Raw genomic sequence first — 26,673 nt, 5'->3', positions numbered from 1 at the left:
ATTTTAAACTCTGCAAACATGAAAGTAACTCAACGCGTTCAGCTGAGTCTTTCCTCTCTGTGATTATGATATGTTGGTGATTTGGTGACTTTTTGCCTTGGAAGCCGTGGTTTAACACATGGCTTTGTAGAAAATCCACTCCCAGCTACACCATCAACATCTATAGCGGAATCTTCTATTGGTAAAGGCATTCACTGTCTAACTAGCTCGCTACTGTGTCCACTGCTAACGTGAAACACATCTTCTGCTTCGTGGTTTCCGGGGGCGCCCTTGCAATATGTATATAACATCTTACGTAATATAAGACATGAGATTGGTCTTCTCATCTCCATCTTGGAAGTAAACCACAGAAGCAGGTTTACCCACAATCCTCCAACAAGATTGTAATTCTGATAAAAACAATTTAAAACACAGTCTCTCAAATGTTACATCCGTATAATTCCTGACACCTGAATAAACACATTTTTGAAACGTGAAATCAATATTCTCAATATTCCAATCCCACAAAGCGCGTGTGCAGGTGTGCATACATGAAACACACTTCTCTCTCAGTAACCAGGAGGATGAGCCACACAAAGACACACTTTCAGCTCAGAGGCCACTTCAAACAAGGCTCTTGAATTCAGATGAGCCCGCTCCTGAAAAGGAACACGCGCACACACTATTTGCAATTTAAAATATTCTTTTAGTGTGTCGTGTGATCGCTCCCTTGATCGGTGGGTCGCTGGTCTGCTCCCTCCGTCTCATTGGTCTCATGAACAGAGTGGAGAGACGGGAAGGTGATGATGGACTGACGGACGCAGGTCTGGAAATCTGGAACATCTGTCAGGTTAGTTAACACCTTCTGACCTGTCGTCATGGCTACTGTACAGCGGGCTGAGTGTGTGTGTGTGTCTGTGTGTGTTTGTCTGCGTGAGCCTCTTTTAACACTCCCGTTGTCTGGAGTGTGAGTGTGTGTGTGTGTGTGTGTGTGTGTGTGTGTGTGTGTGTGTGTGTGTGTGTGTGCAGTATGACAGGCCCAGTGCAGGATTCACACAGGCTGTCTGTGAAAACGTGGACGGAGGACGAGAGTGACCGAGCGGACAGCACACCTAGCAGGTAGGCCACACACACACACACACACACACACACACACACACACACACACACACACACACACACACACACACACACACACACACACACACACACACACACACACCTCTCTTGAATGGAAGCTTTATAATAAATATTTGAGATGAATTTTGTTAAAACTCTAAAAGACTGAACGTTATAACACACTGAAGGACGGAGAGCTCAACGTTGAGTGATACTGCGTTCATCTTTTTAGTTTGTATTGCATTCCATACAGGTTTGTGTATTTTGTTAACAGATATATCATTTACTAATACTTAAATTTTGTATTTAAAGCTGCACCAATAAATATTTGTGTATTAACAATTAACATTAAAACATGGCTGTGTAATTTGAGAGCTGGTACTGACAGTGAGCAACCTGTAGAAATACCAGCCAGCAGCAGCGTTTCCACTTCTTTCAGCATGCAGCTTCAGTCTCAGCTCTCATGCAGCAGCAGGAAGCTGCTTTCAGCCAAACTAAAGCTCAGATAAATCCTGGTATGTTGCCTGCTGAGCACCAAGTGGCAGAATTAGTTAGCCTCCTGCTAATGATCAAAGCGTAGCATGCAGCATGTAGCATACTGTCAAAGAGACACATATTTGGTCTCAGGAGTTGGTGGAAACCAAACATAGAAAATTTGAGTTAAATTCGCCAGGTGGCCTGAAACGGGACTCAATAACGAATGCTAATGTTGCTCCATGTCCGCTGGATGGTTATTATAATTGTTTACTAATAGGACATTTCATTTAAAACACTCTAAATTGCAATGAATATATGTACATTGTTTTTAATTTCAGAATTTCAGTTGTCTTGACCATGTTCCCCCTGTCCAACCCTGTCTCCTAAAAATTACGTTCCCCCAGAACTAAAACCCATTCCCAATTACGTTTGATCAGAAGCGTATCTCCTCCCTGATTATGTTTGTGTTTGACGTATTACACATACATTTATAATCGAGTGTTTGCTATTGTAATTTTTAGGAGACAGGGTCGCCCTGTCGGTCCATTTCTTTACTCCATGTACTCTAACAAAGAATCTCTCTTCCGCGTGTGTGTGTGTGTGTGTGTGTGTGTGTGTGTGTGTGTGTGTGTGTGTGTGTGTGTGTGTGTGTGTGTGTGTGTGTGTGTGTTGGGGTACGTGTGTGTAGAGCACAGTCGATGTGCGATGACACTTCCTCAGAGCTTCAGAGGATGGCGGCCAATGACAGAAGAGATATTAATTCCCAGAATTCCCGGCATGGGCGAGGTGCTCTGTCCAGGTAAGAACAACTAATCTACATGTTGACTTTCAACTCTCTGGATATTCAAAAGGATGTTTTTTGACCTGGTTTATTTCCAGCATGTGATCATGTTAATTATTGGAAAAATAACACATTATTTACCGTTGAAAACTGTGGAGCCCATATAGGTCTATGGCAGATATTGCTATAAAAACTGTACAATTCACTTCTTCATTTACTCATAACCAGTAACATATAGACTGATATTTACACATCCAAACTCACCTTGTACTCTGAACTCACATTATACTTTTATTATAACACAACATTATTCAAATAGCCCAAGTGGTTGCAGAGATGCACCTTCTTTAGTTTGGGGATGACATTTCCGAGCAGAGGCTTAAACATAGGTGGGTTTCCAAAGGGTTAAACGTGTGTCTACCTGTCTTCAGGATAGTTGGTATGGTGATGACTCTGAGAGAATGGGCGCAGAAGAGTTTGGCTGAGGAGACGGAGAGACCGGATTCCTTCTTGGAGCGTTTCCGAGGCCCCGCCAACACGGACATGCAAGCGCCGCCCAGCAGGTTCAGCCACACCGGCTCTGACGGCGAGCATGAAGTCAGGCGCTCCAGACGCACGTAGGACACTTGTTTTGTTTGTTAAAACACAAAATGCGTACACACTAAAACATCAACTGACGCTTGCATATACATCTCCGCCCCTCTGTGTTTCCTCCCCTCTTTGTCAGGAAGAGGAAGTGTAAGGTCGAGGTCTTATCGCCGTCAGACGATGCATACTACTACTGGCTGATTGTGATCGGTTCTGCTGTCTTTTATAACTGGACCCTGCTGGTTGTCAGGTGGGAAACTACTGCTGGGCCTGTACAGCAATACCAGGAGCAATTATTCTTCTTGTACCACCATGAATCGTATTTCTTAGGCATATCACTGGCAGCAGGCATTGCTATTCAGAGAATCCTGACCCACCAACTTTCCACCTCAAGACGAGTAACACTTCAGGGACGTGTATACGGGAGGACGTATTTATAATATATATATATATATATATATATATATATATATATATATATATATATATATATATATATATTTAAAGCCGCGACTTGTTCTCATTTGTGCTACTGCCTTCGCAAGGGATTTTAATATTTATTATTTAATATTACTCAAATACCTAACGCTTTGGCACCTTGACAAAAACAGAAACTCTCCCGCCATGGTCCTGCAAATGAAAAGACATACCTTGTCCCCGTCTTCTTCTTCTTCTGTTGAGTTGTATGGCAGTTGGCATCCATACACGTTGCATTATTTTTCGCAACGCTTTTTCGCGTCATTCGCGAGAATATTGTACTTGTTGCTGTGATTGGTTTCATTTTAGTGTCCAGTGTGTGTGTCTCCGTAGGGCCTGTTTCGATGAGCTCCAGATGAGGAATGTGTTGGTGTGGCTGGTACTCGACTACCTCTGTGATGGAGTCTATATCCTGGATATAGCTGTTCGTCTACACACAGGTACGGAAACAAACTGGTGACATAATTGCTACTAGAAAATGTTTGATAAAAAACTCTGTTCTGGATTTTGGGTTTAACCTTAGACTCTAAATCATAAGAAGTGGACCCATTATCTTTTATGCACTACAGTTTTCAAGTCTTGAGTTTGGCAACCAAAATGTTATATTTACTTTATTGTTTACAATCTGTGAAAAGAATAAAGTTAAAGAAAAAAATCCCAGACAACTCCAAGGAACAGACAACGCCGTGATAAAATTCAGTCTGTCAATCACAGTAAGCCCCGCCCTAAAGCATCCCCTGTTTATGGTCTATAAATGACCATAATTTACTAAGTGAACATCATGCTGTATTGAAGAAGACTTGAAACTAGAAATTAAACTCATGTTTACTATGTTTACTGAGGTAATAAATCAAGACAGAAGTAGAGTAATTCTCTCATAGATTGTAATACAACCGGAAGAGTCGCCCCCTGCTGGTCAGTAGAGACAATGCAGGTTTATGGCACTTCAGCATTGGGTTCACTTTTCAGAACCGGAGGTTGCCACCTGGTTTTAACCAACACGTTTGTAATCTGAAAGATAATTAAGACTGATTAATGCACTTATGCATGTGAAGGTTTCCTGGATCAAGGCTTGATGGTGAAAGACATGCGTCGTCTGAGAGAAGCCTACGTTCGGACCTTGCAGTGTAAAAGTGACATCTGCTCCATCCTCCCGACCGACCTCCTGTACCTGACCGTCGGCATCAGCTACACGCCTCTGCTTCGATTCAACCGGCTGCTCCGCCTGCCGCGCCTGTTCGAGTGGTTTGAACGCACGGAGACGCGGACGGGCTACCCCAACGCCTTCCGCATCTGTAAACTGGTTCTGTACATCCTGGTCATCATCCACTGGAACGCCTGTGGGTACTACAGCTTCTCCAAGGTGCTCGGACTAGGCTCGGATTCTTGGGTTTATCCCAATGCGTCGGATCCTGAGTTTGGCTCCCTGACCAGAAGTTACATCTACTGTCTGTACTGGTCCACCCTGACGCTGACCACCATTGGAGAGACGCCTCCTCCGGTTAGAGATGAGGAATACTTGTTCCTGATATTTGACTTTCTGGTAAGTCTATAGCAAAGGTGTACTTTAGCTGGGATTATCTTACTTTGTGTGTGTATATATCCGATGTGTTCACCATACTAACACTAGTACTTCTGTCCTAGGTTGGTGTTCTGATCTTTGCCTCCATCGTGGGCAACGTTGGATCCATGATCTCCAATATGAATGCCACGAGAGCAGGCTTTCAGAGCCGGGTGGACACACTGAAACATTACATGCAATTCAGGCACGTCAGCAAGGTGCTGGAGCAGCGCGTCATCCGCTGGTTTGACTACCTCTGGACCAATAAGAAGACGATCGATGAGCAGGAAGTGCTGAGGAGCCTGCCCAACAAGCTGAGAGCAGAGATCGCTATCAACGTGCACCTGGAAACCCTGAAGAAGGTAGAGACACACGTAGACCTCCAGCCTCCTTCTCCATCAATGCAAAGCATTATGACACCAACCAAAGGGTTGAGTTCTGCTAAAACACACTGTGTGTGTGTGTGTGTGTGTGTGTGTGTGTGTGTGTGTGTGTGTGACATATAGGTGCGTATCTTCCAGGACTGCGAGGCAGGCCTCCTTGTGGAATTGGTTTTAAAACTTCGACCGCAGGTTTTCAGTCCTGGAGACTACATCTGTAGAAAGGTTAGTCTTCATTGTACTGGGTGGAGGTAGGACTGTAATGGATGAATTACACTCTACATTTCCTTGTGTGCATGCAATACAACATGGACCTACTCGTAAAAACACCGCTCCATAGCGCTGGGACGGTAAAAAACGTCACAGATGGTTTTATAATAGATTGCAGTACATTTACTGTTGTTTCCAGCCTGCATTACTACCATGGCAACACAAGGCTACTAGCTAGCTTTCAGTGCTCACCCCCTTCTTTTAAAAGCTCTCATATACTCTCTATCTGACTTTTTTTTATTTTTTTTACAAGGGAGATGTGGGTAAGGAGATGTACATAATCAAAGACGGCCAGCTGGCAGTGGTGGGGGAGGACGGAAACACCCAATTTGCCGTTTTGACCTCCGGAAGCTGCTTCGGAGAAATCAGCATCCTGAACATCAGCGGCAGCAAGATGGGGAACCGGCGCACGGCTAACATCCGCAGTCTGGGATACTCGGACCTGTTCTGCCTTTCCAAACAAGACCTGATGGAGGCGCTACAGGAGTTCCCCCACGCCAGGGCCCAGCTGGAGCAGAGGGGGCGGGACATCCTGCGGAAGGAGGGGCTTCTGGAGGAAGTAGACGTGTCCGCAGGGGAGGATTTCGAGGAGAAGGTGGAGAGGCTGGAAACCAGTCTGGATCGGCTTCAGGTCAGCTATGCTGCGTTCACACCTGACGCGTTGCGAATTTGACACGCGAGTAGATTACATGCAAAGTCAATGCACAGACGCGAATTACGCGAATAATTCGCCTCATTCACGCTAGTTGAAATATTTCAACTCGGGCGTCAGCCAATCAGCGTTGAGAAGCTCCGCCCCTCATCACTCGTCCTGCCGTTGCTGAATCAAACTGCTGCTGGTGCTGAAGTAGCGCTGCTAGCGGCTTCATTCAGACGCTGTTGTGAGACTACGGATAATATTATGAACCCAGACACCATGGAGTTTGATGTTCCCACGTATGTGGAGTTTACACAACAAGTATGAAGCAGAACTAGTGGTTATTTCCATGGTGGAAACGGTAACTGTTTTTATGGAGATAAGCCACGAGGCACATTGCGACACGTTTGGTGTGAACACAGCTTTAGTCCACTACAGCAGCTACTTTAGTCCACTACAGCAGTTACTTTAGTCCACTACAGCAGCTACTTTAGTCCACTACAGCAGTTACTTTAGTCCACTACAGCAGCTACTTTAGTCCACTACAGCAGTTACTTTAGTCCACTACAACAGTTACTTTAGTCCACTACAGCAGCTACTTTAGTCCACTACAGCAGTTACTTTAGTCCACTACAGCAGTTACTTTAGTCCACTACAGCAGCTACTTTAGTCCACTACAGCAGCTACTTTAGTCCACTACAGCAGCTACTTTAGTCCACTACAAAGTTACTTTAGTCCACTACAAAGTTACTTTAGTCCACTACAACAGCTACTTTAGTCCACTACAGCAGCTACTTTAGTCCACTACAGCAGTTACTTTAGTCCACTACAGCAGCTACTTTAGTCCACTACAGCAGCTACTTTAGTCCACTACAGCAGTTACTTTAGTCCACTACAGCAGCTACTTTAGTCCACTACAGCAGTTACTTTAGTCCACTACAGCAGCTACTTTAGTCCACTACAGCAGCTACTTTAGTCCACTACAGCAGCTACTTTAGTCCACTACAGCAGCTACTTTAGTCCACTACAGCAGCTACTTTAGTCCACTACAGCAGTTACTTTTGTCCACTACAGCAGCTACTTTAGTCCACTACAGCAGCTACTTTAGTCCACTACAGCAGCTACTTTAGTCCACTACAGCAGTTACTTTAGTCCACTACAGCAGCTACTTTAGTCCACTACAGCAGTTACTTTAGTCCACTACAGCAGCTACTTTAGTCCACTACAGCAGTTACTTTAGTCCACTACAGCAGCTACTTTAGTCCACTACAACAGCTACTTTAGTCCACTACAGCAGTTACTTTAGTCCACTACAGCAGCTACTTTAGTCCACTACAGCAGTTACTTTAGTCCACTACAGCAGCTACTTTAGTCCACTACAGCAGCTACTTTAGTCCACTACAGCAGCTACTTTAGTCCACTACAGCAGTTACTTTAGTCCACTACAAAGTTACTTTAGTCCACTACAGCAGCTACTTTAGTCCACTACAGCAGCTACTTTAGTCCACTACAACACCTACTTTAGTCCACTACAGCAGCTACTTTAGTCCACTACAACACCTACTTTAGTCCACTACAGCAGCTACTTTAGTCCACTACAAAGTTACTTTAGTCCACTACAGCAGCTACTTTAGTCCACTACAGCAGCTACTTTAGTCCACTACAAAGTTACTTTAGTCCACTACAGCAGCTACTTTAGTCCACTACAAAGTTGCTTTAGTCCACTACAGCAGCTACTTTAGTCCACTACAGCAGTTACTTTAGTCCACTACAGCAGCTACTTTAGTCCACTACAGCAGTTACTTTAGTCCACTACAGCAGCTACTTTAGTCCACTACAGCAGTTACTTTAGTCCACTACAGCAGCTACTTTAGTCCACTACAGCAGCTACTTTAGTCCACTACAGCAGTTACTTTAGTCCACTACAGCAGCTACTTTAGTCCACTACAGCAGTTACTTTAGTCCACTACAGCAGCTACTTTAGTCCACTACAGCAGCTACTTTAGTCCACTACAGCAGCTACTTTAGTCCACTACAGCAGTTACTTTAGTCCACTACAAAGTTACTTTAGTCCACTACAGCAGCTACTTTAGTCCACTACAGCAGCTACTTTAGTCCACTACAACACCTACTTTAGTCCACTACAGCAGCTACTTTAGTCCACTACAAAGTTACTTTAGTCCACTACAGCAGCTACTTTAGTCCACTACAAAGTTACTTTAGTCCACTACAGCAGCTACTTTAGTCCACTACAAAGTTACTTTAGTCCACTACAGCAGCTACTTTAGTCCACTACAGCAGTTACATTAGTCCACTACAGCAGCTACTTTAGTCCACTACAGCAGCTACTTTAGTCCACTACAGCAGCTACTTTAGTCCACTACAGCAGCTACTTTAGTCCACTACAGCAGCTACTTTAGTCCACTACAACAGCTACTTTAGTCCACTACAGCAGCTACTTTAGTCCACTACAAAGTTACTTTAGTCCACTACAGCAGCTACTTTAGTCCACTACAAAGTTACTTTAGTCCACTACAGCAGCTACTTTAGTCCACTACAGCAGTTACTTTAGTCCACTACAAAGTTACTTTAGTCCACTACAGCAGCTACTTTAGTCCACTACAGCAGCTACTTTAGTCCACTACAACACCTACTTTAGTCCACTACAGCAGCTACTTTAGTCCACTACAAAGTTACTTTAGTCCACTACAGCAGCTACTTTAGTCCACTACAGCAGCTACTTTAGTCCACTACAAAGTTACTTTAGTCCACTACAGCAGCTACTTTAGTCCACTACAAAGTTACTTTAGTCCACTACAGCAGCTACTTTAGTCCACTACAGCAGTTACTTTAGTCCACTACAGCAGCTACTTTAGTCCACTACAGCAGCTACTTTAGTCCACTACAGCAGCTACTTTAGTCCACTACAGCAGCTACTTTAGTCCACTACAAAGTTACTTTAGTCCACTACAGCAGCTACTTTAGTCCACTACAGCAGCTACTTTAGTCCACTACAGCAGTTACTTTAGTCCACTACAGCAGCTACTTTAGTCCACTACAGCAGCTACTTTAGTCCACTACAACACCTACTTTAGTCCACTACAGCAGCTACTTTAGTCCACTACAAAGTTACTTTAGTCCACTACAGCAGCTACTTTAGTCCACTACAGCAGCTACTTTAGTCCACTACAAAGTTACTTTAGTCCACTACAGCAGCTACTTTAGTCCACTACAAAGTTACTTTAGTCCACTACAGCAGTTACTTTAGTCCACTACAGCAGTTACTTTAGTCCACTACAGCAGCTACTTTAGTCCACTACAGCAGCTACTTTAGTCCACTACAGCAGTTACTTTAGTCCACTACAGCAGCTACTTTAGTCCACTACAGCAGCTACTTTAGTCCACTACAGCAGCTACTTTAGTCCACTACAGCAGTTACTTTTGTCCACTACAGCAGCTACTTTAGTCCACTACAGCAGCTACTTTAGTCCACTACAGCAGCTACTTTAGTCCACTACAGCAGTTACTTTAGTCCACTACAGCAGCTACTTTAGTCCACTACAGCAGTTACTTTAGTCCACTACAGCAGCTACTTTAGTCCACTACAGCAGTTACTTTAGTCCACTACAGCAGCTACTTTAGTCCACTACAACAGCTACTTTAGTCCACTACAGCAGTTACTTTAGTCCACTACAGCAGCTACTTTAGTCCACTACAGCAGTTACTTTAGTCCACTACAGCAGCTACTTTAGTCCACTACAGCAGCTACTTTAGTCCACTACAGCAGCTACTTTAGTCCACTACAGCAGTTACTTTAGTCCACTACAAAGTTACTTTAGTCCACTACAGCAGCTACTTTAGTCCACTACAGCAGCTACTTTAGTCCACTACAACACCTACTTTAGTCCACTACAGCAGCTACTTTAGTCCACTACAACACCTACTTTAGTCCACTACAGCAGCTACTTTAGTCCACTACAAAGTTACTTTAGTCCACTACAGCAGCTACTTTAGTCCACTACAGCAGCTACTTTAGTCCACTACAAAGTTACTTTAGTCCACTACAGCAGCTACTTTAGTCCACTACAAAGTTGCTTTAGTCCACTACAGCAGCTACTTTAGTCCACTACAGCAGTTACTTTAGTCCACTACAGCAGCTACTTTAGTCCACTACAGCAGTTACTTTAGTCCACTACAGCAGCTACTTTAGTCCACTACAGCAGTTACTTTAGTCCACTACAGCAGCTACTTTAGTCCACTACAGCAGCTACTTTAGTCCACTACAGCAGTTACTTTAGTCCACTACAGCAGCTACTTTAGTCCACTACAGCAGTTACTTTAGTCCACTACAGCAGCTACTTTAGTCCACTACAGCAGCTACTTTAGTCCACTACAGCAGCTACTTTAGTCCACTACAGCAGTTACTTTAGTCCACTACAAAGTTACTTTAGTCCACTACAGCAGCTACTTTAGTCCACTACAGCAGCTACTTTAGTCCACTACAACACCTACTTTAGTCCACTACAGCAGCTACTTTAGTCCACTACAAAGTTACTTTAGTCCACTACAGCAGCTACTTTAGTCCACTACAGCAGCTACTTTAGTCCACTACAAAGTTACTTTAGTCCACTACAGCAGCTACTTTAGTCCACTACAAAGTTACTTTAGTCCACTACAGCAGCTACTTTAGTCCACTACAGCAGTTACTTTAGTCCACTACAGCAGCTACTTTAGTCCACTACAGCAGCTACTTTAGTCCACTACAGCAGCTACTTTAGTCCACTACAGCAGCTACTTTAGTCCACTACAGCAGCTACTTTAGTCCACTACAACAGCTACTTTAGTCCACTACAGTAGCTACTTTAGTCCACTACAAAGTTACTTTAGTCCACTACAGCAGCTACTTTAGTCCACTACAAAGTTACTTTAGTCCACTACAGCAGCTACTTTAGTCCACTACAGCAGTTACTTTAGTCCACTACAAAGTTACTTTAGTCCACTACAGCAGCTACTTTAGTCCACTACAGCAGCTACTTTAGTCCACTACAACACCTACTTTAGTCCACTACAGCAGCTACTTTAGTCCACTACAAAGTTACTTTAGTCCACTACAGCAGCTACTTTAGTCCACTACAGCAGCTACTTTAGTCCACTACAAAGTTACTTTAGTCCACTACAGCAGCTACTTTAGTCCACTACAAAGTTACTTTAGTCCACTACAGCAGCTACTTTAGTCCACTACAGCAGTTACTTTAGTCCACTACAGCAGCTACTTTAGTCCACTACAGCAGCTACTTTAGTCCACTACAGCAGCTACTTTAGTCCACTACAGCAGCTACTTTAGTCCACTACAAAGTTACTTTAGTCCACTACAGCAGCTACTTTAGTCCACTACAGCAGCTACTTTAGTCCACTACAGCAGTTACTTTAGTCCACTACAGCAGCTACTTTAGTCCACTACAGCAGTTACTTTAGTCCACTACAGCAGCTACTTTAGTCCACTACGAAGTTACTTTAGTCCACTACAGCAGCTACTTTAGTCCACTACAGCAGTTACTTTAGTCCACTACAGCAGCTACTTTAGTCCACTACAGCAGCTACTTTAGTCCACTACAGCAGCTACTTTAGTCCACTACAACAGCTACTTTAGTCCACTACAGCAGCTACTTTAGTCCACTACAAAGTTACTTTAGTCCACTACAGCAGCTACTTTAGTCCACTACAAAGTTACTTTAGTCCACTACAGCAGCTACTTTAGTCCACTACAGCAGCTACTTTAGTCCACTACAGCAGTTACTTTAGTCCACTACAAAGTTACTTTAGTCCACTACAGCAGCTACTTTAGTCCACTACAGCAGCTACTTTAGTCCACTACAACACCTACTTTAGTCCACTACAGCAGCTACTTTAGTCCACTACAAAGTTACTTTAGTCCACTACAGCAGCTACTTTAGTCCACTACAAAGTTACTTTAGTCCACTACAGCAGCTACTTTAGTCCACTACAAAGTTACTTTAGTCCACTACAGCAGCTACTTTAGTCCACTACAAAGTTACTTTAGTCCACTACAGCAGCTACTTTAGTCCACTACAGCAGTTACTTTAGTCCACTACAGCAGCTACTTTAGTCCACTACAGCAGCTACTTTAGTCCACTACAGCAGTTACTTTAGTCCACTACAGCAGCTACTTTAGTCCACTACAGCAGTTACTTTAGTCCACTACAGCAGCTACTTTAGTCCACTACAACAGTTACTTTAGTCCACTACAGCAGCTACTTTAGTCCACTACAGCAGCTACTTTAGTCCACTACAGCAGCTACTTTAGTCCACTACAACAGCTACTTTAGTCCACTACAGCAGCTACTTTAGTCCACTACAAAGTTACTTTAGTCCACTACAGCAGCTACTTTAGTCCACTACAAAGTTACTTTAGTCCACTACAGCAGCTACTTTAGTCCACTACAGCAGCTACTTTAGTCCACTACAGCAGTTACTTTAGTCCACTACAAAGTTACTTTAGTCCACTACAGCAGCTACTTTAGTCCACTACAGCAGCTACTTTAGTCCACTACAACACCTACTTTAGTCCACTACAGCAGCTACTTTAGTCCACTACAAAGTTACTTTAGTCCACTACAGCAGCTACTTTAGTCCACTACAAAGTTACTTTAGTCCACTACAGCAGCTACTTTAGTCCACTACAAAGTTACTTTAGTCCACTACAGCAGCTACTTTAGTCCACTACAAAGTTACTTTAGTCCACTACAGCAGCTACTTTAGTCCACTACAGCAGTTACTTTAGTCCACTACAGCAGCTACTTTAGTCCACTACAGCAGCTACTTTAGTCCACTACAGCAGTTACTTTAGTCCACTACAGCAGCTACTTTAGTCCACTACAGCAGTTACTTTAGTCCACTACAGCAGCTACTTTAGTCCACTACAGCAGTTACTTTAGTCCACTACAACAGTTACTTTAGTCCACTACAGCAGCTACTTTAGTCCACTACAAAGTTACTTTAGTCCACTACAGCAGCTACTTTAGTCCACTACAGCAGCTACTTTAGTCCACTACAGCAGCTACTTTAGTCCACTACAGCAGTTACTTTAGTCCACTACAGCAGCTACTTTAGTCCACTACAACAGTTACTTTAGTCCACTACAGCAGCTACTTTAGTCCACTACAGCAGCTACTTTAGTCCACTACAGCAGCTACTTTAGTCCACTACAACAGCTACTTTAGTCCACTACAGCAGCTACTTTAGTCCACTACAAAGTTACTTTAGTCCACTACAGCAGCTACTTTAGTCCACTACAAAGTTACTTTAGTCCACTACAGCAGCTACTTTAGTCCACTACAGCAGCTACTTTAGTCCACTACAGCAGTTACTTTAGTCCACTACAAAGTTACTTTAGTCCACTACAGCAGCTACTTTAGTCCACTACAGCAGCTACTTTAGTCCACTACAACACCTACTTTAGTCCACTACAGCAGCTACTTTAGTCCACTACAAAGTTACTTTAGTCCACTACAGCAGCTACTTTAGTCCACTACAAAGTTACTTTAGTCCACTACAGCAGCTACTTTAGTCCACTACAAAGTTACTTTAGTCCACTACAGCAGCTACTTTAGTCCACTACAAAGTTACTTTAGTCCACTACAGCAGCTACTTTAGTCCACTACAGCAGTTACTTTAGTCCACTACAGCAGCTACTTTAGTCCACTACAGCAGTTACTTTAGTCCACTACAACAGTTACTTTAGTCCACTACAGCAGCTACTTTAGTCCACTACAAAGTTACTTTAGTCCACTACAGCAGCTACTTTAGTCCACTACAGCAGCTACTTTAGTCCACTACAGCAGCTACTTTAGTCCACTACAGCAGCAGCTGCTGGTCCTGTGGCTACTTTCCAAACCAGAGTGGTAATACCGGTGACCACCTTGTTTTCAGACGTCTTTGGCCCGCCTGCAGAGTGAGTTCAACTCATCCCAGCTTCGCCTGAAACAGCGAATCACGACCCTGGAACACAGCGTCGCCACGGGCGCCGCCGGCAGCGGCTTCCTGTCGGACGGCATGGAGAGTGTTCTTGGCGGTGACGGTGTGCGCAGTGAAATCAACATCCGGCTTTAAATAATGCAAACACACCATGAAGCCCTCATGTTGCCCGATGCTACCTGACCGGTATTTGTTGTAAAATGTAAAATGTGTTGTACTTTATTGTGTAGCTGTCTTAATGTCTTCGCTTCTTTAAAACTTTCTGCCTCTTACAATTTTATGTGTTTATGGAAAATGAGAACATATTGGTGGACATTAAATTCATTATAATAATAAAAAAATATAAAAAATAACCAGTACACTACTATGGGACATTAATAAGCCAAAAGAGTGTCCACTTGAATTGTGTCTGACATGTGTCTTCAGTGATGCCGTTGACCTCTAGGGGGCGTTAAATCTCCACGAATGCCAGAGAAAGCCTTCCTGTTATGAGAGCTGAATATGGCACTTTGATGCATCATCTTACATTTCATATACAAGTCCAGTGGAGTGTTCAATCGATTCGACCTGAATAAAACAATGCGCTCCTGTTTTGCTTTGAGTAGAACGTATAAAGTATTTTAAAGGAATAGTTTGACATGTTCGGCATGTCAAACTATTCCTTTAAGCACATTTTCTGTCTAGTGTTGTCTATAAAGGACTCTTTTTTTTAGATGCTGGCCAGAGCACCAACTGACTATTTGTCTTTTGACCTAAATGAATGCCGATGAAACAGCACCAGTCATTTGATTAGATTACCCTGATATTGTTCTTCAATAACATTCTTTCCATCTGTTTTTTTTTCTTCTTCTGAAAAACCCTCCTGGCTTTGAATCTGTTTCTGTAAATCTGTTTGCAAATGCTTTTTTTTTGCTCTTGTTGAAACCAATCACTAATTATTCATCAGCAGCTGAAGTATTAAAACACTGTTAACTACGACCCTTACACTGACCATTTATTGAGACACACCTGCCATGAAAGGCCCTTCTGTTCATGCTCATGTGGTCACACTGCAGCCATGTCAGCAAGTGACTTGGGACCAAAGTCCAGCACAACACCAGGAAGTCACTTGAAAGGAGCTTGTGAAGTGGGACAGATCGCTGTGTTGAAAGGTAGAAACAAGCTGTTTGGTCCTCTGGAGCTTCCTCTGTGCTTCTTTACTTTCACTCTCACCTCTTTACCTTTTTTAATCTCTTTGTTTTTAGTCCCGCTCTGCTCGCCCTCTCCCATTGTGCACGTTTCTTTCCTTGCATCTAGATTCATCATCCTCTTCTTTCTCTCAGGTTTTATTGAGAACTGCTTGCGTATCTTTCTGTCTTTGTGGTCGTGGATCTAGGGTTTCATATTGTGTGTGAGCACATGCAGTGGTCACTGTGTGTGTCTGTCTTTGTGTGTGACTGTAGGTGTGCGTCTCAGACATGGAGATGAGCTTTGTGTTGCTGTGCATGATGCTGGTAGCCGGCCTGCCGCCTGCGTCTGCTGCAGCTCAGGTACGTTCTGAAACACATCTATCAATCACTGTGAGGAAAAGAGACTTGTTTTTTAATTGTTTTATTATCTTTATTGATTCCACTGCACGTACACATAGACAGACGTAAAATAAATATACAAATAAATTAAAAAACACATTATTATTTTTAATTTATTTAAATATGTTTTGGGACCTTCATGATTCTGTAATTAATCAATGAAACAAAAATACATATTTTAAATGATCTGGAAACAAATATGGTCTGCTTGCCAGTTTCAATTACTTGCAGCTGATGCAACAAAGGTAATGGGTTGAATCAAATCCTAATCCACCTCAGGTCTAGTGAACAAAGTCCACCATTAAAATCTATTTGATTGCTCCCTAATCCATGACTGTCTTCACAATAGAGTGATCAAATGTCAGAGATCACTGACAGCATGAGTAGTGTCACAGATGCTGCATGTGAAACCGGTTTGAATCAGGTTCAGGTATATGAATCCATTACAGAGGAATTTGCTGTTCCAGTCACATCCCATGTACTGCAGCTGTCATGGTCTCCCTCCTACATGATTGGTGACAGATACTGTAACAGTAGATGTGTATTCCAGCCGGGCATCATAGAGCGCCTCCTCATGGCCACCCACCAGCGGCCCTGGCTCTGGGGCGTCTACGTCTTCACCGTTGGACTTCCTGCCATTCTCTTCATCAGCTTCATGTGGCCTGACAAGGTAGAGTGCGTCTGTCTCTGCCTGTGTGTGGGTCTGAGTGTGTTATTGTCCAGAGTTTATCATCATGTGTGTGTTTCTATGTAGAGATTTGGTCCCCCTGATCAACCGTATTACTACAAGAAGTCTGATGATGCTCAACCAGACGATCCTCAGCCCTCAAAGCGGACAGAGGCAGTGGTTACCAAAGGTAATGTGTTTTTTTAGGTTACTACAAGTACCTGTAGTAGGTGTTACATCAGCAGTTGTCTGTGGTGGACTCTGTCTGAGGGGCAGCTGCACACATTGGGGCATCTTGTTTCTCCACTGCAAGGTCACACTAGAGGGCACCGCATGTTTTCTCCACTGCAAGGTCATCCTAGAGGGCACCGCATGTTTTCCCCACTGCAAGGTCACACTAGAGGGCACCGCATGTTTTCTCCACTGCAAGGTCACACTAGAGGGCACCGCATGTTTTCTCCACTGCAAGGTCACACTAGAGGGCACCGCATGTTTTCTCCACTGCAAGGTCACACTAGAGGGCACCGCATGTTTTCTCCACTGCAAGGTCACACTAGAGGGCACCGCATGTTTTCTCCACTGCAAGGTCACACTAGAGGGCACCGCATGTTTTCTCCACTGCAAGGTCATCCTAGAGGGCAGCGCATGTTTTCTCCACTGCAAGGTCACACTAGAGGGCACCGCATGTTTTCTCCACTGCAAGGTCACACTAGAGGGCACCGCATGTTTTCTCCACTGCAAGGTCATCCTAGAGGGCAGCGCATGTTTTCTCCACTGCAAGGTCATCCTAGAGGGCAGCGCATGTTTTCTCCACTGCAAGGTCACACTAGAGGGCACCGCATGTTTTCCCCACTGCAAGGTCATCCTAGAGGGCACCGCATGTTTTCCCCACTGCAAGGTCATCCTAGAGGGCACCGCATGTTTTCTCCACTGCAAGGTCATCCTAGAGGGCAGCGCATGTTTTCTCCACTGCAAGGTCATCTTAGAGGGCACCGCATGTTTTCTCCACTGCAAGGTCATCCTAGAGGGCACCGCATGTTTTCTCCACTGCAAGGTCATCCTAGAGGGCACCGCATGTTTTCTCCACTGCAAGGTCACACTAGAGGGCAGCGCATGTTTTCTCCACTGCAAGGTCATCCTAGAGGGCACCGCATGTTTTCTCCACTGCAAGGTCATCCTAGAGGGCAGCGCATGTTTTCTCCACTGCAAGGTCACACTAGAGGGCAGCCTATGTTTTCTCCACTGCAAGGTCACACTAGAGGGCAGCGCATGTTTTTTCCACTGCAAGGTCATCCTAGAGGGCAGCGCATGTTTTCTCCACTGCAAGGTCATCCTAGAGGGCAGCGCATGTTTTCTCCACTGCAATGTCACACTAGAGGGCACCGCATGTTTTCTCCACTGCAAGGTCATCCTAGAGGGCAGCGCATGTTTTCTCCACTGCAAGGTCATCCTAGAGGGCAGCGCATGTTTTCTCCACTGCAAGGTCACACTAGAGGGCAGCGCATGTTTTCTCCACTGCAAGGTCACACTAGAGGGCACCGCATGTTTTCTCCACTGCCTTAGAAGGCACTGTATAATGTTTTCTCCACTGGAAGGGCATCCTAGAGAGAACTGAATCTCGTTTTCTCTACTGGAGAGGTACACTAGAGGGCATCACATCAAGTTTTCTCTACTGGAGAGGTACACTGGAGAGGCATTGCATTCTTGACTGGAAAGGAACCTTAAAAAGCATGTTATCATGTTTTCTCCACTTGGAGGGCACCCTTGAGTGCACTTTATCACATTTTCTCTACTGGAAGGGCATCCTAGAAATATCTGCATCACGTTTCAACACTGTTAGAGCACCCGAGAGTGCACTGCGTGTTTTCTCTACTGGAAGGGAACGTTAGAGGGCACTTTATCACGGTTCTACTGGAAGGGCCCCAGGGAACTGCATCATGGTAGTGATGATAGTAACTACCATCTTCTCTTCTGTGTGTAGGAAAGCCTGACAGAGCTGGAACGAGGAGGAGAGACACTCAAGGTCAACAGAGGAAGTGTGACCTAGACCTGAAGGTGAGATTCAACAGACAAAATGGAGTGATAATGTTGATTCTACAGGTGCAAAAGCACATTTAAAACCGGACATCCATCCATCAGAGGACATCTAATTTGTACGGTGTGGAAAATTGGTGGAAAATAGCTGGTTTTGTTATCATAAGATGCTCAATAATACAGAGTATGACTGAGGTGAGCAGGTTTAAAAAAGGGCAGCTCGTTTGATGAATAACGCATGACCACATTTTGGGGAATGTTCTGGCACCGTGCCATCGAGCAAAACAAAAAAACAACCAGAACCGCAGAACACGGAGCACAGCTCAACCCAAATGTCTGGTGAGGAGGTCATGCGTCATCCTGCAAGATACTGGAACGCTAACACAGATTTATGTGCTCTGTTTGGGTCGAGTGAAAGTTTTTAGCATTTCACCCGAAATGCCTGTCAACACCACTCCTTTAACTATCACCCCTTTCTTCATCAAGGACTATTAAACCTGTAATTTAGTCCACAAAAACTAATTGTGTGTGTGTGTGTGTGTGTGTGTGTGCGTGTGCGTGTGCGTGTGTGTGTAGGATCATTGATCATCAGCTCTATGACCGCAGGAGACGCCAGGAGGACGGCGGGCCATCACGTCTTTGACCACATGGAGTGGATGAAACCAGGAGCGTAAACACCGGGTTCATCCTGGTGCATGAGGTGGATTCTTTGGATTTGCTTTGATATCACTAAGTCCTCCTCGGTACGATTTCGATTCGATTCAATTGAGGGGCCTGCGATCAAATTGTCAATATCAGACAATTTTATTACAGTTAATATTTTAATTTGCATTACTGCTACTAGAAAGCTTCATCAGTGAGCTGGGTAGGAGGCGTGTTCGATGGAAATGGTCACACAGACGTGCCGTGGGAACTACAAGGCGTCTTAAAGCTGAGGATGTGTACCGATGTTTTCCCTTGCTTCGACTATATTGCACCGCTGGCCATTGATTCGATATATTGATCAGATCGGTGGATCGTTTGCCAGAGGACTGACTTACTGAATGTATTATAATTTCTAATTATGTACACATGTGAAATACACGTTTATATATTTTGTATTAATAACATATATTGTTAATACTACTACTACGGTCCTTTGGTTGTGTGTGAAACTAGCGCCACCACCTGCCGGCTGTGAAAGGGAGATGTAAATATCAACTTCAAATACTGGCAAATAAAAACCTCCCTTTGACTTGAAGCGGTCTTGTTTTTCATGGAAGCGGACAGTGACCTCCACAAGCACCGGACGGCTGCACTTCATCAGGATCTACTGGATTCCTTCAGGGTCCTCAGAGATGAGACGCCTCCTTCTGGCCCGCCGCTCCCCGCCTCGCTCACAGCTGACCTTCAGTGGCATTTAGCCGCTCGCGCGACGTTTATTATGCGATGGCACAATGCTGCTCATCAACAAAATGAGTACTCGGGTCCTTTAACGCCACTCAGAGCTGGACGAGTGGCCTCGGAGGAGCAGGGGAATCAAAGAGCTGGCAGGAGGAGAGCAGAGGAGAGAAATGAAGGAAAAGGAGAGGACAGATGGCAGATCACAGACAAAAGGAGATGTGGGGTGTTGAGCGACAGCTGATGAGGCATTCTGGGCCTTGTTCCCTCTGATTAACCACATATGCTTGTAGAGAAATATGGTTGTGTATTGTTTTTCACATTACCTTCTATTCATACAACAATACACCCATATTTTCTCTTTTTATACCAATACATAAAAGGGAAAAAAGAGATTTTCCCTGAAATGCGTCTACTTTTGGCAAGTGCTCCTCTGTATAGACACTCCCTGCATACTTCTGATAGTTTATGACTGGAGAGAATCAGGCATGCAGTCAGTCTCTCCTCCTGCTCGCACACAGCTTTGTTTGGCTCCAGGTGTGTGGAGGAAAAAAATCTAAATCTAAACTAAACGGAGGATTAGTAGTCTCCTTCTTGCTCGACTTGTGATCTTTTAGCTTTGCCTCGACTCCAGAGCAGGAATGGGAGGCTGGAGGCTGCTGCTCTCAGGGCTGATGGTCATCGCAGCTTGCTCTCAATCTCTCTGTGTAAGTGCTCCACAAGAAGCCTTCATGCAGGAAGATTTTAACTGGAAGCCATAGCGCTTCTCCTAGAAATCTTTTTTGTGTGTGCGAAACGGCTAATGTCATATATTTTCATATCTGGATATGTATTATTGTTCATGATCTTATGGCTGTCACTGTTGTTGGCTACATACCACATGGCGCGTCGGAAGGTCTGTGAGCAGCTAAGAGGGGGTTTGATGCCTGAATTCACTCTACTTTATGAATTTGGTCTTTTCAAGTTGTGGGACTAATTCCAGTGAACGTGACAAACGGCATGATGTAACTTTTCACACGGCTTCTATTTAAATACTCGCCCTGTTTTAACAGCAATGGGGCGAGTTAACCGTGACCTGACGATGGTAGATGTGAAGCCATTGTATTGGTCAGTGTTCTTGTGCTTCAGTACAGCGCATTGCAAGTACGGGAAAACTTAAAAAGTGAGGGAATTCTTTGTCTGGTAGTTGTCTCCTAAAATGAGTAGTTACCCTTTTTTTGTCAAACACGCTTATTCGCTTTCTTGCTGGGAGTTAAGAGGACAAGGTTGACACCTCTCTCATATCTGTACGCTAAGCATGAAGCTCGAACCAGCAGCTGGCTAGCTTAGCTTAGCATAAAGACTGGAAACAGGGGGAAGGAGCTAGCCTGGCTGTGTCACGATTTAACATAATTATCATTAATATCTTGTATGGTCGTGTCGTCACTGTGAGCCACAAGAATGATCCCCATAAAACCACAACCTCCAACATTTGCATGCTGTTTTTTGTGCAGATTTAAACAATAGAAATGTACTCTGTGCATATTTCATCTCAGAGTTGTGGAATGAATATTAGTGAGGATCTTCACACATACGGCAATGCAAATGTGTGCGTAGGCGTCAGGCAGTTGCAGTGCGGAGGTGGCTCGTCTGCGGGAGCAGGAGACGCTTCTGAAGGGCCGGCTTCAGCAACAAGAGGTCCTCCTACACAGACTGCAGCTGCTCAGCCAACCGGCCACCGAGCAACAAGCCAGACCCGGACAGAGCCAGGACAACGAGTCCACAGGTCAGGTCACGGCCTCTGGGCCCGCAAGACAACGCTCCAGAGCTTAAATACCCTTCAGGCCTCATACGGCAGAAACAGGAACCAGATGTACCAAATACAGACAGTGTGTTGTGTTTCAGACTGCTCCCAGCTCTTCAGTTCTGGCTCCAAATCCAGCGGTTTCTACACAATCAAACCCCGCGGCAGCCCTCAGCCAGTCAGAGTCTACTGTGACATGAGCGATGGAGGCGGTTGGATCGTCATTCAGAGACGGATCGACGGGACGGAGAGGTTTAACAGGTGTGTCTGATAGCTAGTGTAGAATAATGCCATCATATGAAAAGCATTTTCATCCATCCATCCATCCCCTTCTACCTATCAGGTCGTGGGCAGAGTATAAAGATGGCTTTGGAGACATGGATACAGAGTTTTGGCTTGGAAATGACAACCTGCATTACATCACAACACAAGGTTAATATAATTTAAAATATGTTTTCTAAATTGTCTAATTAAAGCTGCTCTAATCAATATTGCCATAAATGACTATGTGTAATGTGAAGCGTCACATTATTATGACGAATTATCATCCGACTCTTCCTCAGCTCTACGGAGCGTTTGAGCATCTTTCAGCTCATTGTTTTGGTTTTCAAACACCCCTCTTCCTGGTTTTGTGTCACTCTCACCTCTGTTGTCCACACTCTTTCCAGCAAACAGCGAGAAGAGGCGTTTGGCAAAATAAATATTGGATTAACCCGCTCTATGCTACCTGCTCAGCACCAAACAGCAGGCAGACCAGTTAGTGACTAACATAGTGGAGCATTTAGCAGCTAAAGAGCCTGATATCCTGATAGTACTTCTTTCACGTACAGGAACATGATTCCTGTAGTGGCCATTTGTCCCGTAAACCAAATAAATAAATATAAATTAAAGAAAATAAACCAATATCAAAAGCCACTGATGCACCGTAGGTTATGTTATTGACGCAGCCAAAATAATGCAGGGTCCAATGCGGGAGTCTGGTTTTATGGCTATTTATTGTAGCTTAAAATAATCAAACAAACAAATAAACAAACAAAACGCCCCACGCTGCCTCTCCCTGTCGCTGCTGCTGGTAAAAACCCATAGGCCTACCCAGGTGCATCCTGGTCCTGTACCCGCCTACTCCTTTAAGTACACCAGGTGCCCACAGCATTACCCAATTAACAACTAAACCCACATAAACAACTATAAATAAACAATACCACTTGTGAACAAAAATAACTTATATTGTTAGTAAATAGCTCCTACAATTGCAAAGGAAGGCTAATGTTGTAAATGTGTGTAAAGAGTCAACCGTTAGCTAACATGTTCAGCAATCTGCTGCTGCCCCCAAGTGGCCAAAACCTGCCCAAAAAATGAATAATTTTTCTTTGTATTTTCAGAAGGCTTTTATTGTTTATCTGTTACAGGGAACTATTCTGTGAGGATTAACCTGGGAGACTTTGATGGTTACCACGGCTACGCCGAGTACAAGAACTTCAAAGTGGCCAACGAAGAGGTGCTGATAAAGATAGAGATAAAGATTTGACAATGCTGAGGAAAGTAAATCAATCTCAGATATATAGTTACTACTTTGGTAATATTTGGTATAAGGTAGTCATGTACAATAAATAATTGGCTTTCTGGCTGAGAATTAGATTGAATATGTAGTTTCATGTCTATAGATTTACTCTGAATATGAAGCTTTCAAGCAGCTTGTTAGCTTAGCTTAGCATAAAGACTGGAAACAGGGGGAAACAGTTCGGCCCGGCTCTGTCCAACGTTAAGAATTTCACGTATTTTCCAAAAATATCAAACTATACCTGAAGCCCGCTGAGCAGCTCTCCTCGTACCTCCCTCTCTAGGATCACTACCGGCTGACCTTTGGACCCTATGTCGGCACGGTTGGAGACGCTCTGTCTGGAAGCTATCAGACTGGTGTGTCGGAGTGGGCCAGTCACCAGGGCGTCCGGTTCAGCACCTACGACCGGGACAACGACAACCACAAAGGAAACTGCGCGCAGGAAGACAAGGGAGGCTGGTGGTTCAACAAGTACGAGTTCTGTGAAGTTTGCGTGCAGCTATAGACGCTCACATGTATTAATTACAGCAACACATGCTACTTCTATCATTCCCCAGGTGTCACTCAGCCCATCTGAATGGCCTGTACTACCCCAATGGGTTCTACAATGGGTTGACGGATGACGGTGTGGTTTGGTACACTTGGAGAGGATGGTGGTACTCCCTGAAGACGAGCGTCATGAAGCTGCGACCGACCGACTACAGAATGGATCCCATTGACGACCCCAACGCTGTCGCTCGCAGACCGGCTCCCTAGATCAGACCTGAGGGGATACCAAGTCTTCATGGCTCAGAAACAGCTGGCAAACGCCGGGCCCAGTGCAGAATTTAGAAGCAGCAGCCCTGACCTAGATGCACCGAAATTGGTAGGCCCATGTATCACATGTAGATTTTAAACAAGCATTCTTGGGCCATTCTCTAAACCTAACAGGAAGTGGTCCATTTTTTATTTTATGTTGCTTTTCCTGCATTTCGTTTCCAGGTGCACTACTGTAACAAACTCCTCCTTGGTTATTTATCAGATCGGGATGGCGTAGCCGTGGTGTGTGCTATCAGATTTAATCTGATGGAGCAAAGTAGCAGTAACTAAGTAGAGTAAGTATAGTAAATACAGCCAAGATGAAGCAAAAACTAAATCTCCCAATTTCTGAAGTGGAATGAAACTGTACACTTTAACAATGTAGTGAATAGAGTAAAGACTGAAGCTGCTTATATAACAACGTACTTGCAAAGAGGACCGGGTTAACCTTTTGCCTGGTTTAGACACATGAATATTGTAAGGGGAAGTAACTTTCACACAGTCTGTTTTGGTGGAGAAAAGGGAAATCAGACGAAAGCGTGTGTGTGCAAGACACAGGAGGAAAGAATAGACCGAGGGAGCCGTCATCCAACCATTGAAAATCTGGAACAAGAACTGGAAAGTGTTGAGCTCAGTACTGGGAATTTGTTAATCAGGGTTAATATAAATTGTATTCCAAACAGTTGATATAAAAGAATGCTGTTACATGAATGCAGTAAAAAAAAAAGTGTTGCACGGCAATATAGTTATTTCTTACGTAATAAGTGACATAAGGTAAGAAAAACACAAATATAAAGGATTCCTTCATAGGGATTTAGTCTTCTCTGTGTAGTGATGTCAACATGTAGCCACGCTCATCAGCTGACGATCCTCCTGCGAGACAAAGAACATCCAGGAAAAGGAACTCAGACACTTCTTCGTCACTTCTGTACTTCATAACCAGGACTCCAAGAATAAAACGAGGAATCCTTCATCTTGTCCATTGAATCATTTCATATTCTTGCCTGAGCGCCTTTAAGACCTGACTATCTGTCAATATTACACGTCAAGGATGACGTAAAGGGGCAGCTCACCCCAAAATGAAAAATGTATATATTTCCACCCGTCTAGGGCTATTTCTCCATCTTGTTTTGGTGTGAGTTTCCTAGTTGTGGAGATATCAGACGTGAATATGTCTGCCTTCTTCCCAATATAATGCATGTATTCAACAGCAGAGGGAACATATTGTTATTTTGGGGTGAACTGTCCCTTTAACATTAAGCAGAACCTTTTGCACACTTTTCTGATCATGTGTTACTATCTCCGAAAGCTCAGCCAGAGGCCGGTTATAGTGCTCAAACCCTTTAGTCTTCTGGCTGCATCACACACACTTTGTTTACTGATAGAACGAAGTGTGTGTGAGCACGACAGTCTCAAGGGGGGACTAATGGCACACAGATAATGTTTGGTTGATTTAAATAAGCACCACCTGCCAAGTGAAACTACTACACAAGCGTCTCAGCTGTAATCACAACTGAACTTTCAATTGTTGTGCAGAAATCAAATCCATGCCAAAATTAATATAAATCCACAAATATCAAATGCATGTCATATTGTTTTAGCCAGGGATCTGCTGCCATTCATTTATTTTAATATAAATCCATATTTTAAAATGGCGTAATTACTGTGGCCCTATTACTTTTTTAATGTAGTTTCCTTTCTGAATATTAAGCCTTTCTCAATTAATAATAGTCCTTAATTGCAACCCATAAACTATCTGGGTTAAATATGGCTGAAATATAATTAGACTTCATGTAAATGTGAAAAACATTAACCCAACCACAACACAACACAACACAACCACAACACAACACAACACAACACAACCACAACACAACACAACACAACACAACCACAACACAACACAACCACAACACAAACACAGCACAACACAACACAACCACAACACAACACAACACAACACAACACATCACAACACAAACACAACCACAACACAAACAACACAACCACAACACAAACACAGCACAACACAAACAACACAACCACAACACATCACAACCACAACACAACACAACCACAACACAAACAACACAACCACATCACAACACAACACAACCACAACACAACCACAGCACAAACACAGCACAACACAAACAACACAACCACAACACAAACACAACACATCACAACCACAACCACAACACAACACAACCACAACACAAACAACACAACCACAACACAACACAAACAACACAACCACAACACGAACACAGCACAACACAACCACAACACAACACAACCACAACACATCAAACACAACACATCAAAACACAACACAACACAACCACAACACATCACAAACACAACACATCAAACACAACACATCAAACACAACACAACACATCAAACACAACACAACACAACCTTCATACGAGAAAAAAACAATCGTCAGAGCGGCATGATACTCTATCTGGTCGTACGCTTGATTATAGTCCGAGGCTTCCCGGTTGGTCCGTCTCTTCCCCGGTGCACCACCACAACGTTTAAACGAAACACCCCCCGTTCATTCGGGCTGTCTGGATACATAAAACCGGCGCACCGTCCGTGGCTAACACGAG

The 26,673-nt window shown here is 43.9% G+C and overlaps 2 protein-coding genes across 2 annotated transcripts; both read left to right on the top strand.

Moving 5' to 3' along the window:
• Window positions 1–1,003: 1,003 nt before the first annotated feature.
• Window positions 1,004–14,399, top strand: LOC306745650 (cyclic nucleotide-gated cation channel-like; the record flags this gene model as incomplete). Its single annotated transcript, XM_079228481.1, has 10 exons — window positions 1,004–1,098; window positions 2,264–2,374; window positions 2,788–2,973; window positions 3,084–3,194; window positions 3,755–3,861; window positions 4,477–4,964; window positions 5,066–5,344; window positions 5,489–5,587; window positions 5,886–6,263; window positions 14,220–14,399. Exons 1-10 carry the CDS (start codon window positions 1,010–1,012, stop codon window positions 14,397–14,399), a joined length of 2,028 nt encoding a protein of 675 aa, XP_079084607.1. The 5' UTR covers window positions 1,004–1,009.
• A 6,155-nt stretch (window positions 14,400–20,554) lies between these two features.
• On the top strand, window positions 20,555–25,016 carry LOC306746193 (fibrinogen-like protein 1; the record flags this gene model as incomplete). Its single annotated transcript, XM_079229068.1, has 7 exons — window positions 20,555–20,620; window positions 21,510–21,678; window positions 21,798–21,957; window positions 22,040–22,128; window positions 23,106–23,194; window positions 23,541–23,728; window positions 23,815–25,016. 7 exons carry the CDS (start codon window positions 20,555–20,557, stop codon window positions 24,011–24,013), a joined length of 960 nt encoding a protein of 319 aa, XP_079085194.1. The 3' UTR covers window positions 24,014–25,016.
• Window positions 25,017–26,673: the final 1,657 nt, after the last annotated feature.

Source organism: Taurulus bubalis (assembly GCF_910589615.1).
Source record: "Taurulus bubalis genome assembly, chromosome: 13".
Classification (NCBI taxonomy): domain Eukaryota; kingdom Metazoa; phylum Chordata; class Actinopteri; order Perciformes; family Cottidae; genus Taurulus; species Taurulus bubalis.
Note: the sequence above shows the minus strand (reverse complement) of the source record. Positions and strands in the feature narration are given on the sequence as shown.